General features: G+C 43.1%; 1 protein-coding gene across 2 annotated transcripts in view; it reads right to left on the bottom strand.

Annotated features, from left to right (window-relative positions):
- The window catches only part of SKIC3 (SKI3 subunit of superkiller complex), a 72,182-nt gene that overhangs the window by 56,037 nt on the left and 843 nt on the right, over window positions 1-15,302 (bottom strand). For both annotated transcript variants that reach the window (XM_074995315.1, XM_074995316.1), the window contains exons 2-8: window positions 13,020-13,114; window positions 11,880-12,023; window positions 10,254-10,345; window positions 8,490-8,565; window positions 6,251-6,391; window positions 3,402-3,500; window positions 3,184-3,292 (exon numbers count right to left, since the gene is read on the bottom strand). In XM_074995315.1, coding sequence (XP_074851416.1) covers window positions 3,184-3,292; window positions 3,402-3,500; window positions 6,251-6,391; window positions 8,490-8,565; window positions 10,254-10,345; window positions 11,880-12,023; window positions 13,020-13,109 — 751 coding nt within the window. In that variant the 5' untranslated portion in view covers window positions 13,110-13,114. The remainder of the gene's footprint in view (window positions 1-3,183; window positions 3,293-3,401; window positions 3,501-6,250; window positions 6,392-8,489; window positions 8,566-10,253; window positions 10,346-11,879; window positions 12,024-13,019; window positions 13,115-15,302) is intronic.

The raw sequence follows: 15,302 nt of genomic DNA, 5'->3' as shown, positions 1-15,302 counted from the left end.
GAATGCAGGCTGGGTACCTTATCTCCTAGGCCAAACTGAAGCTTGGTCAAGATTTCTCAGGGAAAAAAAAAAATCTTGAAATTAGGAAATTTTCAAGTGTCTAGTTTTAAGTAATACTGAACATTACAGCCAACAAATCGAGGAGAGGCAAGAAGGGCTAGGTCTTGTTACTGAAATCCACCACCTTCTTTGAATTACTTAAAGCAAAACACTATTCACCTTTAAAGGATACAATGTTCAGGATCCTGCGTATTTCCACAAATGTTCAAACTGGGTGGGGGGGAGCAATAAGGCATCTCAGCCTCCCCCCCATCCCCCCAACACCAAGGAAGAGCCTGCTCTCAACCATGGACTCAGTTGGTCAACTACCAATTGAGTCCTCTTTCCGTCAGCACACAGGGGCGCTATGGGCAGCCCCTGCCGTTTTACGTGGGTGATCCTGCAGCCGCTATAAAAAGGAGGTGGCTGCAAAAAGCCACGTGGAGTGCCTTCCAGCAAATGTATGTATGTGAGTGAGTGAGAGAGTGAGTGTGGGCTGGGGGGAAGGGATGGGAGAGGAGGATGGGGAGCTGGGGGTGTCTGGCTTGGGGAGAGGGAAGGAGAAGGGCTCTGTCAGCTGGACCCCATGGATCAGGCTGGCAGAAGGCTCGAATGGCGGGGAGTGGGGGACTCTGGCAGCTCGCATGCGGCAGGGGGCTCTGGCTTGGGCAGTTCATGAGGCTCAGGCAGCCGGCCCCAGCAGTGGGCAGCCTGTGGCTTGGGTGGACAGCTGGCCCGAAGCTCAGGAGACTGGGCTGCAGCTTGCGGGGATCCAGCGGCTCAGGCTGGAGGCTTGTAGGGCTTGGGTGCCAGGCCCGTGGCTCTGGTGGAGGCCCTGTAGCAGGCGGGGCTCAAGCGGCGGGCCCACTGGTTGGGCAGGTGTCCCACGACTGGCAGGGCTTGGTCCAGCGGACCCACTTCTGGTGGGGCTTGGGCATCGGGCCTGTGGCTCAGGAGGCTGGCCCGGTGGGCCCACGGTTAGGGTGGCTGGCCAGGGCTCCAGCAACTCAGGCCTGTGGCTCATGGGGCTCTGGTGGCTCAGGCCCACAGCTGGCGAGGCTTCAGCAGCTGGCCTGCGGGGCTCAGGCCCATGGCTGGCAGGGCTTGAGCTGGTGGTCCTGCGGCTCAGGCGGCTGTTTGGGGCTCATCATCCTTCACATTAAATTCATTTTTGTTTCTGCTGTTTCTGATATTAAATTACTTTTTTTTTAAACTTTTAGGCCAAGAAAAACAATTTGTGCTTATTTTTATTTTTAAATAAATTTTTTTTCAATTTTTTGTGTTTATTTTAAACTATTAATCGAATTTTTTGTTAAAAGGGGGATGGATGATGGTAAAGAAGAGGTTGGAGGGGGCATGAGGGTTTCTCAAGCATCATAACAGGAGTGTGATGCCAAAAAATTTGGGAACCTCTGCTGTAGAAAATGCACACATTTGGGACTATTCTGCTATAACACAATACATTATGTACAAGCACTTCTCGCAGAACAATTATGCCTGCTTGGTTTGTTCTTGATGGATCCTTTCCACTAAGTTCAGTTGTTTTAAACACTAAAATTAAGAGGTGAATATTACTATTTTTCTACTACAGTATTACTTCTGTGATGCCTAGCTCCTCAAAACTTTGTACTCTAAGACATTCTTCTACTCCTAACAAAGGAAGCTATACAGCTTTATTGATTTAAAAACAAAGGAATTTCTGTACGTATTCTTGGCATTTATTTCTAATTATTTTGTGGGTGGCATTCCTGGTTGATATACCTGTATATTTACATTTTTTTGGTGAGATTATCCAATTTGAAAGTCACTTCTGGCCCCTTCATGGTACTAGCTGGGGCACCCAAAAGCTGAATCATCCAAAATCACTGTTTGCTTATACAATAATAATGCAGCAGTTACTGCTCAAAACAAATTTAATACTGTTTCAAATCACAGCAGTGTGGAAGACAGACTGACCTCTTGAATCGTATAAAAACAAACCTGTTTTTAAAATAGACCCCTTCCTCCAGAACACTGAAAAAACCCAGAAGCCATGATTACTTCCCACCAAACAGGAATTCTTTTGGAGAAACATTCACGAATGTTCCTGCTAAGATGAAATGGGTATGCCGGTTCACCAATTTTCTCAACGTAGCCATTTCCAGACCTTTATTTTACTGTCAATTTTCCACCCACAGTCACCAAACAAGATTCTGATTCTCCCCAAACCTTGAACAGCTACTTGTCATTTTTACAGAGACACCCCTTTTGAGCATCATAAAGCACTCTTCCCGTGTGACTGAGTACATTGCCAGCAAAGGTAACCAGATTGCCAAACTGATCTTGAACAAAGAATACTTGTTTTTTTCAAGTTCTTTGAGAATACAGCAGCACGAATTGCCACAGCTCTGAGGCTTTGTCTAGATTATAGGGATTTGTTGACAGAAGTTTTTGTCAGAAGATATCTTCTGACAAGATATCTTCTGACAAAACTTCTGTTGACAGATACTGGCCAATTGCCAAGCGGCTCACAAAGCAAAAGCGCACAATTGATCCATTCTGTCTATAGAAAGCAGCCGGACTGTCCGGTCACTCTATCGGCAAAATGGCCAACTGGAAGCACAGCAGACAGAACTGCCCTGTGTCCCAGAAGCCCTGTGTGTCGACAGAGGGCCCGTAGAACATCCAGATTGGCTCTCTCTCGAAATATCTCTGTCAACAGAAGCATTATTCCTTGTGGGGAGAGGAGTACAGCTGTTGACAAAAGTGCTGCATTCGATCAACTTATTGCTGACAGAAAGCCTTGGGAATCTGGACGTTCCACGGGTTTTGTTGGCAAAACAGATGTTTTTCTGACAAAACCCTCTAGTGTAGGCATAACCTGAGATGATACAGTTTAGGTCAGAACTGTCTTCCACTCCAGGTTGGTAGAAACATAGCATCTAAGATAGACAATGTACTTATGCTGAAAAAGGGTGCAAGCAACCTCAAACCGTACCTTCCCTCAACCAAGTAAAGAAACAGACCTTGAAAGAATGGTTCTCTTTTTGGAACTAAAGATGGGGGGGGGGGGGTGAGGGATAAGACTGAGAATGTCCCCAGAAGTCACAATAAAAAGATACAAGATTAGAAACAACAAAAATGAAACACACCCATCCCACTCACCTGACTGAACGAAGTGCAAGCAAAGGACTTCTAAAGGATAACTTGTGGTAGGATACAAAACCATCATCTCATCACAGGCCTTCTTCAGCCCAGCAGTCTCTTGAGGAAACTTGTAAGTGGGGGGGAAAAGAGTTAAAGCAACTTATTTAGCTATTTGTGCAGTATTATCAGATGTGTGCTCTTTGTATTAGTGAAGAAATGCATTACATTGTCCTTACTTTTGACAAAAACTGAATGAAGTCTTTGTAAAGCTTCTGATGGGCTTCGCTGGGAATCGCATCTGCAGAGTTCACTGCATGTTCAAATGCAGTCACAAGCTGAAATAAGAAACTGGTAAGTGTACAACAGTATGAATTAGCAGGAAAAGCAACAAATGGTGAATTTAAGTGAAATGAAGTCACTGCTTCAACAGGGTGCAGCGTATAGTAGGCACAATTACAGTATGGTTATTTGGCCCTACTGTGCCCACGTGGTCCTTCACAGAACTTCTGTTGTGCAAAGAGCAAAATACACAACAGGGTGGTTCTTTGTGCTCAATTACTATTTATACAGTATTCAAAACCTAACTGTGTATCTCCTTCAGCTAGTAGCAGATCTACTCTCTAGTATATGCAACGGCATTATATATGTACAAAAAACAGCAGGTGTGAATCTGTCCATTATGTCAGTTGTGAACATGAATAACTTTTTAAATAATTTTGATTTTGATAGAGGCTTAATATGGACAAAATGAACCTGAGCTTTTAAAAGCAATACTTCAGTAATACCACCATGGTTGATGGTTCCAGCCCTGGCTGGTCTGCCAAATGGTCACCGGCTCCATTCCCTGCCAGTCAGCTGGCACAGTCCCAGCCCTGGCCCTGTGAGTGCTGGTTCCACCCAGGTTGCTGGACACAGCCCCAGCACCTGGCAGGCAGCTGCCTCCAGCTGGGGACACAAGCCCCTTCCTGCCCAGGTCTGTTGGCTCTCCCTCTACAAGCCTCCCAACCCAGATTTCTCTAGTGCATTAACGTCCATGGTCCAATGGGACCATGGATGTTGCCAGACCAGAGAATCCTGGTTTTGCTAGGTGCAACTTGTACACTACTTATCTTTCAACAAAACAGATGCAGGGTATGATAGACAACTCACCCTAAGGTTGATATTTCAAAAGACACTAGAACAAGTTATTCAACAATCAATTTATAGGATGATTAGCAACAGAAACGTGGATTTGTCAAGAATAAATCATGCCAAACTAACCTAATTTTCTTCACTGACTGGGTTACAGACCTAGTGGATGGGCAGAAGTAAAAGACAAGATGTATCTTGATTTTAGTAAGGCTTTTGACACAATGCCATGTGACTTTCTCATAAGCAAAATAAGGAAATGTGGCCTAATTAAAATAACCACAACTGTTTTAAAAAAACATGCACAAAAAATAGTTACTAAAGTTGGTTGTTTAACTTGGAGGCTGAAACTAATGGTATCCCACAGGGATCTATACTGGATCCAGAACCATTATTAATTATTTAGATAATAGAATGGAGAGTATGCTTATAAAATTTGCATATGTCACCAACATGGAAGGGGTTGCAAGTACTTTGGAGGACAGATCAGAATTCAAAGTGATATTGATAAATCAGAGAACTGGTCTGAAATAAACAAGATGAAACTCAATAAAGACAACACCACTGTCCTATACTTCAGAAGAAACAATCAAACACACAAACTCAAAATGGTAAATTATTGGCTAGCCAGTAATACCGCTGAAAAGAATTTGAACGTTATAATACAGGGATGGGGAACCTTCTTGTGGTCAGAGACCACTGACCAACAGAAAAATCAGCTGGGAGCCACACAAAACTGAGAAGCAAAAAAAATAAAAACAAAACCAAACCTACCTCACAACTGATGTGTCCCCCTAAGACACCTCATTCCCCTTGTACTCCAGCACCATGGGAGAAGAGAAGGCAGGGGGGGGTAAACCAAGGTCCAGCACTTCCCTTAGGCTCTGGGGACATGGGACCAGTAGATTTTGTGGGCTCTCCTAGGCTCAGGATGAGGATGGGAGTCCAAGATCTGACAGGACTAAAGATGGGGGATCTGGGTGGGAGGTAAGGGGCAGGAACAGGCTGAGGCTGGAGGGGGCAGGTCTTGGAGGGAGGGCCAATTACCTGTGTGGTTCCCTGGAGGTAAATGTGGCTCCACGCCCCCTGCCACTCCTGTCTCCACCTCGTCCCCATCCTCCCCTGCCCCACTCCACTGAAATCTCAGCTAATTAGAGCAGTGGGGTGAAAAGCCTCTAAGTCAGTGCTTCTCTGCACTGCTGTCTCCCTGCCAGGGGAGAAGCAGCATGCAGAGCCCCCTTCTTCTCACTGCCAGGCAGAACCTGCAGGCTGAATCCAGCCTGCAGCCCACCCCATTACAGTGGATTGCAACCTGAACAGGAATCACACAGTGTGACACAGCTGCAAAAAAGGATAATATTCTGCGATATATTAACAGAAGTTTTAAAAGTAAGAGACAGGAATAATTGTGCTGCTCTAGAGCTGGCACTGGGAAGGCCTCAGATGGAGTACTGTGTTAAGTTTTGGGAGACACGCTTTTCTTGAAATTGGAAAAAGTCCAAAGGAGACCAATAAAAATGATAAAGGGCTTATAAAAACCTGGCCTGTGAGGAAATATTAAAAAAAAAAAACAGGCATGTTTCGTCTTGAGAAAAAATGACTGGGGAGGGAGCTGATATCAGTCTTCACAAATATTAAAGGCTGTTATAATGAGGAGAGTGATCCATTAGTCTCAGTGCTCACTGAAGGCTGGACAAAAAATAACCAGCTTAAATTGTTGCAAAGGGGACTGAGGTTAGATACTAGGAAAAACCTCTGAACTGTTAGGGTAATTAACCACTGGAAGAGGCAGACTGTGGAACCCTACCACTTGAGATTTTAAAGAATGGGTTAGACAAACACCTGTCATGGACGCTCTCGAGATATACTTTGTCTTTGCAGCATGATGTGGGCGATGGACTAGCTGACCGCTCAAGCCCTACATTTCTATGATTTGAGTAGGAGGGAGAAACATTACCAACTGCTGTGTCTCATTATCTTGATTCTGTGTACTGTCTGGCAGTAATTGGATCAGCCTCTTCCATAGCTGGTGGAGCTCAGCATTATCAGCACCTTCCTCCTGCTTTATCTTTATCAGTTTGTGCCATGTGTGAGCAGCCTGTCAACAGGAAAAAGAAATGAATCATTCTGAAACTCTTAAAAATCTGACATCCAATGTTGCTTACTCCAATTTTTTTAACCCCTTGCCAATGCAATTTTAAATTTGTCAACTTCAGTGGCAGGAAAATACTATTAACACTTGGCAAAAGTGCCGGAAGACTGGGCTAATGAATGAGTTTTGGACAAATTACTTCACAGTGATGTTCAGTACAATCAACAGAACCAGTCGTATTTAAGCAGTTTAGAAATACAGATGAAACTGATGGTCTGTGATCGCTTGCTTAACCCTGTACAATAGAATAGTGCTCTAAAAAATCTTTCAAAACTCAGTCATAATAGAGGAATCTGCATTAATAGGTCTGACAGAAGCAAGCTACTCTACATGTAGAGCACTGCAAGTCTGCAGATATCTGCTTTATATAGACAGATATCCACAAATCATATTTGCAGATGGAGATGAGGATGAAGATACCAATTTTGTATCTGTGCAGATGCGAATGAAAATACCAGTTTTGTATCTGTGTCTATCTACATGCAATATGTAAGGTAAACAATTAGATGAAGTACAGGGCAGAAAGAAATGGTCATAAACCATACTACTGAGCACCAATTTTTAAAAAGAAAATAGCACTCCAGGCAGTATTATCTTTTCCAGCAGTAAAGCAATTCAGCATTATAGTTTGATGGAGAATAGATGTATCAAATAACCACAGTGTGGCTCGCTCGCTCTCTCTCTCTAGTGGCTGGACCACACAGAGGAAGCTCAATTTATGAGTATGATGCTAACTTTGAGATAATAGAACTGGATTTTTTTGTTCACACAGCAGAGAATAGTGCTTTTAGTTTAGAAATTTCAGGTTCAAACCCTCCTATCCCCTTGGCATATGTAGGGTATCTAGTGTGACAATCTCCCCTGTCAGCCCCCTGTGGGTCCCTGCGCTTCCTGGCGGTTCTCTGGTGTGCCTCAGAGACTCACAGAGACTCCTTATCTGCCCAGGCTTTTCCAGAGTCAGGCGTCTCTGCTTAGCGAGCCCTCCTCGTCACAGGCACGTCCAGAATGGGGAGGATAAAGCCAGTCCCCTTGCAGGCCCACGCCCGCTCCAGTGGAGTAACGTCTGGAGAAGGGTGGGGGGAGTCCAGACCCAACCTCTACCCTGAACTCCAGCCCAGGATCCCTAAGAGGACAAGAGGCAGATGGCAGGGCCCTGACCCCTGCCCCAACGTAGCAACCTCACCATGGGCCACTTCACCCACTGCTTTCCTGTGGTATCGCCTCACTCTGCTCCTGCTCTGCCTTCTCTCTTGTGCACCTTCCAAAACCTTCCCCCCTATTACCAGGCAGGGAGCTTTTTACAGAAAGTCCAAGGCCTCAGCTGGCCCTGGGTGCTGACTGGACTCAGCTGTGGCTGACTCCTAACAAGGTCTCAGCTGCCTGCCCTAATTGGGCTTAATCAGGAAACAAGAAAGCATTAGCCCACCATCCGGCATACCTATCTTCTTGCACACTCCTGCAGCCTACAGGCAGCAGTCTGCCACACTAGAGTTTATAACAAACAAACAAAAAAAAAAAACCCTTGGCATAGAATTTTTGCTATGAAACTAATATTAAAGCTTCAGAGAAACCAAAATACTCCCACATAACTGAAGTAAGTGAAAAATAGTATGTAATGGTTTAATTAAAACCTGTATTACAACTGCATACACAGAAGAGGGCAAAATTAAAATTGCACAGGCTTCCTTTGATTTAGCATTTCCTATCTTCTCAGTCAAGTTTAAAAAAAAATATTCAAATGCTTGACTACAACCAGAAACTAACATTTTCATGCAATTTGTTTATATGAGAAATTATCAACATGGCAACTTTCAGAACAGGATACTGAACAAAATTATTGCAATATTGTTTTAAAAAAAGGTAAACTAACCTTTTCTAGCAGGCAGTGCGGGGGGGAGTTATGTTACAACATGGCAATTCAACAGATAAATTCAATTGAGTAGTGGTATGAAAATGGAGATGTGTAATTAAGAAATACACTTTTTTTTTGTAGCAAGAACTCATATTACATAGGAAAAGCAGAGACAGAAAACCAATAACTGACCTCTGTGTATTTTTTTTCCTGGTGATACAGTTCCACAAGTTTCCTACATACTTCACACCACTTCTGCTTGTCAGTACTAGGAGGAGGGAAAAAAAAACAAAAACACAAAAAAGGCCATGTCTGTTTTCTAACAATTATGGAGAAAAGTATTTTTCACGAGACACTGGCAACAAGAAACCTAGTCAGTTTTTTCTTACTCAAAAGAGTTAGAATTTGCTGCACATATAATCTGTGCCTCCAAGTCTCAGTCTCAAAGTTGCTGTATGGAAAACATACACAGACTGCATATAATCGGTTTATCCTATATGCCATCAAATGCACAGATTAAAAACACAGGAACAAAAGTATTTTCTACTAATCTTTCAATTTAGTATCTAAAACATGAAAAATGTTTTAAAAGATTGATAATTTATAAGTTGACAGTATCCATCCACCATAATCAGAAACACAAAAACAATGCAATAAGAACATTCCAACTGAACGTGGAAGCTAGTGACACACAACCAGAGTTAGCTGTTTAGACCTGTAAACTGCAATGCAAGATGAAATTCCCCGAGCTTGTCTACACTTGCTCCCAACTTCGAAGGGGGCACGTTAATCGGGGCGACGGGAGATTACTAATGAAGTGCTGCAGGGAATATGCAGCACTTCATTAGGCTAATTCTCCCCCATGGCAACTTCAAAGTGTCAAACTTTGAAGTGCCGGCATGCGTGTAGCCATGGGCACTTTGAAGTGCATTTACTCCCCAAAATTGTGAGGAGTAAAGGCACTTTGAAGTAGTGCGGGCACTTCAAAGTGCCCGCACCTACACACATGCCAACACTTCGAAGATGCCACAGGGGAGAATTGGCCTAATGAAGTGCTGCGTATTCCTGCAGCACTTTGTTATTAGTCTCTCATTGTCATGATTAACATGCCCCCTTCAAAGTTGGGGGCAAGTGTAGACCCAGCCCTGTGACCAGAAAAAGAAAAAGTGAGTAGATGTGACATTATGTTGACCAACGGAGTTAAAAGTTTTATAAAGTTCAACCATCTATGCAACACAATAAGCCAGTGGATACAGTCATGACACAGTGATGCTTAATGTCAATAGTCTTGATATTTTCTTATAAAAAGATAGTAGGAAAGCAATAATTTATCTCTACCCCAACTTTTCACACTACAGTAAACCCTTGAGTTACACGGGCGTTGCATTCTTGCAACCCCTGCATAACTTAAATTTTTGTGCAAGTTGTGGGGAGAGGAAACTAGGCTGCAGCCTGGTTCCTGACTCGCAGAGTGGTGGGGAGCCAGGAAGCAGGGGGCAGCCTGGTTCCTGTCTCTCCACCGCCTGCAGGATCCAGTCAGTTTCCTGGTTCCGTCAGCGCAAGGTAGCTGAAAGCCTTCCACCTTAGGCTGACGCTATATGGCTGGGGAAAGGCAGGGAGAAGGGGCCACAGAGCAGCTTCAAGTTAGGCTTAACTCGTGTTAAAGCAAATTACGTGCAACCTGAAGTTGTGTATTTTGAGGGTTTACTGTATAGAAAAATCACTATGGATGACAAGACCTTATCTCTGACACAGCATAACAGATGATCATGTGTATCACTGGTGGTATTAAAACTGGAGCTCTTCACACTGCCCACTTTTGGAAGACAGGATATTGAGCTAGATAGACTTTTCATCTGAGCCCTATATGGCTTTTCTTGTGACTTTTCAGGTGCAACTGAAATTTTAAGATAACATGTAACAGTGCAATAATTTAATCTTAAAATATTCTTTTACCTTTCATAGAGTTCCAAGAGCTTTTGGTAAACATTGGACAAGTTTTCTTTGACATCTGTTTGATTAGATTTCTCATATAAATTTGCTAATCCCTAAATGAAAGTAAAATGCATGTTAGATTTCACTTCTGATATCTCCAATATCATTTTAAGGCATGCTGGTTGGTTGGGCCCAGAAGGAACCCAATGCCCACATTGGAACTCTGCATAGGTACTGAGATCTGTCAGCTCATATCTCAATGCAGGATCAGAATATGATATTATGCTGAGAGGAACTAGTGGCTGCTTAGACCAGAAACTTCTTTGAGATTTAGTGTAACTGCATTCTTCAATTAACGTAACTGTCAGGACATGTTAATCAAAGGCCCCCCTCTAAGACAAAAAGGAGTTTTCAGACTGTTGGGGCAGAGACGCTTAGTACAATGTTTTGTGAACGGCGGGAAATGCAGCTGAAAGTAGGGTCTGCCCCAGAAGAAACCTGCAGATAGGTTTTTGGCTCAGGGTGTAGGCAGACAAGAGTCACGTTAGCGCTGTGAGCAAAAGCAACCGCTTCCTGCTGTATGATTTCTTCCATGTTCAGAGACAATTTGTAAATAAACAAAACTACATCGGAGAAATACCTGACTATCACCTATTTCTCTTCCTAACTGGAACATTCTTTGGACCCCAAATTTTGATTCTCTATTTGGATAGAAAAGGGACAACAAGACCATAGACATACTTCTGCACATAACACACAGTCAACCTCTTGAACTAGTTGACAGAGATGTTATGATGACCAAAAATATAACTGGGTTCAAAAAAGTTTGTAGATAAATCCCCTCAATAGCTATTACCCAAAATGGTCAAAACCCCATACTCATGGTGCCTCAAATCACTGACTGCGAGTTTTTCTGGAGCTGGACAACATGGTCTGGAACTTTCAATACTTGCTGTGCTCTGCTCATAACCTCTGAAATATCTGGCACTAACCAATGTCAAAAGACAAGGTATTGGGCTAGACAAACAACTGGTCTGACCCAGTACGGCCATTCCTAAGTTTTTATGTACAATTTACATTGTAACAAAAGCTCATTGTATTTTCTTAAAACTATTTCAGAGATTAGTAAGGAGAAGTAAAGACTACCTGAACATCATTAAGTATAATCTCATTTTAAACACCAGTCAATGGAAAACAATGATGCATCTTACATTGTGCAAGCCTATAGCTGATTTGTGGCATTCAAACTCTGGGAGGGAGGTGGAAGAAGAGGGACGGCGCGCAAACCAGACAATTCACAGTGCTCTGAATGTGATTGAAAGGAGGGGTAGGAAAAGAAATGGGGCACACTTGAGGGTAGACAGCAGGCAAGAGGCCTGGTGGGGGTTTAAAGGAATGGGTGGAATGGAGGCAGGGCCTGGAGTGCAGAGGAAGGTCAAGGAGCTCCTGACAAAAAGACAAGTAACATGCCTTTAAAGCAAGGGCAAGTGAGAGATGCACCCTGGTTACACTTATGCACATGCCTGATTTCAATCTGGCAGCCCACTGATGTGAATGAGTGCCACTCCTGTAACCCACTCACTAGCTTTGGTTGCCCCTCGTTCATTTAATAGGAACGGTAGAATGGAAATAGAGTTGAATACATACCTGCCATGCCAGAAGCTGGCCAGGTTCAAGTTCAGCAGCCTTTTTGTATGCACTTTGGGCCTGATCAGGCTGCTCTAACTCTGCAGCTGCCAGGCCAATAAACACCCAGGCATTGTAGTTATTTTTTTCCTGTTTCAGCACTGCCTAAAAATATAAATGTTCAAATGAAGACTGTATGAAATGTACCTCACAGACTCAAATACCAAGTCTGATCTATCAGTTTTCTTACTTTCTAGAAAAACGCTCCTGCACATACTAGGCTGTCACAAGTAAACTTTTACTTATTAGGCACCTACTTAACAAAATGTTGCTTTCTGCACAGTGATAACATCAAACAGTGCATTAATAAATTGTTCACATTCTAATAAGTAGTAACAGAGAGGAAGCTGTGCCAGCCTATACACTATCAAAACAAAAAGCAGTCAAGTAGCACTTTAAAGACTAGCAAATAGCTTATTAGGTGAGCTTTCGTGGGACAGACCCACTTCTTCAGACCATAGCCAGACCAGAACAGTCACAATATTGAGTCTGTTCTGGTCTGGCTATGGTCTGAAGAAGTGGGTCTGTCCCACGAAAGCTCACCTTATTAACTATTTTGCTAGTCTTTAAAGTGCTACTTGACTGCTTTCTATTCTAATAGGTAGCTTTCTCTAGATAAGAAAAACTGCTACTGAACAGTCCTAGTGATAGTGGTATCTGTTACTGCAGTCATGAAGGATCTCTCTAAATTCTATGGTTAAAAATAGACTTTTGTCACAGTCCATTGAGAATTACCATGCCCTGATTGCAATAAAAACTGATCACCGTTTCTGGAGAAGCTAACATGGGCAACTAATGAAATCAATACCACACCAAACCACAGCACGCATGGTCTAGCAATAAAGTAGTATGTGAACTGACATGGTGACCTTTCTCTGACTCTGACAAACTTCACACTCACTCCAGAAAGGAAGAAAGATCATCCACAAAGACTTCATTGATTACCCCACAGCAAATCATTCATGGTGAGCATGGCCCAGATGTGTACATTACTCCGTACATACATTACTGCAGAAAGTGTAGAGTACAATTCCAGTGGACAGGAAATAGTAGGGATTTTTAACATGTACACACACTTTTTATACAAAATGGAAGAATTACCTTGCAATGTTTTAAGGCTTCTTTGTATTCTTTATTTCTTATTGCTTCTCTGGCACTTTTCAATGCTGCCTTCACCTCTTTGTTTGACATTATTACTGCCAAAGTCAAAAGGACAGAAAATTAGGATTTAAGGAAAGGCATTTACATCAAATAGCATTCAAAGCATTCTGCTTATTGTGTATTATCATACACAGAGAAAACATCTGAGCAAATGTTAACCATATGGTTTTTGCTGTATAAGACAAAATCTCTACTCCAGGTAGCTATCAATCCCATCAACAAAAACAGCATACATACACATAACACATGCAATAGTATGCCTCTGAACCCCAATTCCAAGCACATGCACCATTCTTAATATGCGAGTAACCCCACTGAAATTACTGAGACTAATTATGTACTCAAATTTATGCACATCCTTAAATACTATGCTGATCTGAGCCACCAACATGAAATCTTAGAAGCTACTTTTTAATCCCAGAGTAGATTTTTTTTCTTGACAGTTGGAAGTGGGTCTTTGCTCATGACAGCTTATGCTCCAAATTATCTGTTAGTCTATAAGGTGCTACAGCACTTTGTGGTTTGTTTTTTTTTTTGAAGAGGCAGACTAACTTGGCTACCCCTGTGATACTTGATATTAAATAAACAGTTTCAGTTGTATGCAGGTTCATGCATTTCTTGGTCATTTATTGATGAAAGATCTTCCTAACACTTTTGCCATAATTTTACAGAGCAACTTCAAATTCCACTTCCTAAGTAGTTCCTAATGAGTGAAAGAGCACTTAAGTTTGGAAGGGATGTGTGGAGAAATGAAGGAAGTACTCAGGTTTGTTTTCATAAGAAAAAAGGGAAACAAAGTTAACGTATTTTGAAATTTACACATATAATTTAAAGCACATCCGTGTACATTTCAATATACATCAGTCTGATGCACACATTATTTACACTCCCTTATATATAACAACGTCCTTAGAAAGCATACATTGTTCAGATGCAGAGATCATTACTGACAGGATGGGGAGGGTGGCTGGAAGGGGATTCGGACCTACATCATCTTGTAGTGTGTAATAGTAGAAAAAGAAACACTACACTGGGGAGCAAGGATACACTTCAAAAAATCAAATAAAAGAAGTTAGATATTACTATTTTTATTTCTTGTATTACTATAGCACCTATAACTGTAGCACAGTTGCAGACCAGTGAGGGAGAATAGAGAACCACTGTATAGTCTGGAGATTAAGTTATTCCCTGGGATATGGATGAACGAAGTTTAAGTCCCTGCTGTCGAGCAGAGATTTTAAAATGGGTCTCTGACCTTCCAGGTCAGCATCCTGATCACTAGGCTACTGGCTATGAGGTGGTGGTGGGGTTCACTTTCCAGTTTTTCATGAAAAAGATCCCTAATGTGACCTTAAGGTGTCTACCTCCAGGAAAGGATCCAAGTTCAAATCTGTGACCTCCAAATAGAGCAGGGGTGCACAGTTGGTAGTGGGTCTTTGCATTCTTGCAACCCCCATATAACTCAAATTTTCTCACAAGCTGAGGGGAGACAGGAACCAGGCTGCTGCCTGGTTCCTGGCTCCCCTGGGCTTGCAGGAGCTGGGAAACTCACCAGACCACTAAGGCTGGTCTACTTCCTGGCTGCCAGAGTGGCTGAAAGCTGAGAACCAGAGGGCAGTCTGGTGGCCCTCTCTCCACCACTTTCAGGACCCAGGAAACTGACCAAGGCTGCTGCCCTGGTCAGTTTCCCAGCTCTGCAAGTGAAGGGGAGCAGGGAGGCAGGCGGCCACCTGGCTCCCAGCTCTCCTACACACCAGGATACGGCTCCTGTCAGGGACGGCAGCCTGACTCACTGTTTCCCACTCCTGTCAGGGCAGCAGTCATGTTAACCTAAGACATACATTACTTGGCTGTGCATATCTTGAGGGTTTACTGTATATGTGTCTACAAGTTGGAAGACAAACCAAAAGTAGCAGAGAGTCTGACAGACCAGATCTACAGATTCAGGCTTGCAGGGTTTATAATACGACAGTAAAAAACAGCAGTGTGCAGACACCCCTGCTTGGGCTGTGAAACCCAGCAAGGACTGTGTCTGAGTTGAAGCAGGAAAATCTGCACTATTTTCTGCACCGTGACATCAGCTCCTCAAGATTGTAGATCTGGGCTCTGGCCCTATGGCTGGGGTGCAGGGGAAAAAGGTTAGTGCAGATCTACCCTCACACTTGGGGATCTAGCTCCAGCCCCCTTCATTTCTGCCACAAAACTCTTTGGGGTGTTTCTCCT

Source organism: Carettochelys insculpta, chromosome 5, assembly GCF_033958435.1.
Source record: "Carettochelys insculpta isolate YL-2023 chromosome 5, ASM3395843v1, whole genome shotgun sequence".
Taxonomy (NCBI): Eukaryota; Metazoa; Chordata; order Testudines; family Carettochelyidae; genus Carettochelys; species Carettochelys insculpta.
The sequence above is the reverse complement of the archived record's forward strand: the minus strand, read 5'-3'. Positions and strand labels throughout refer to the sequence as shown.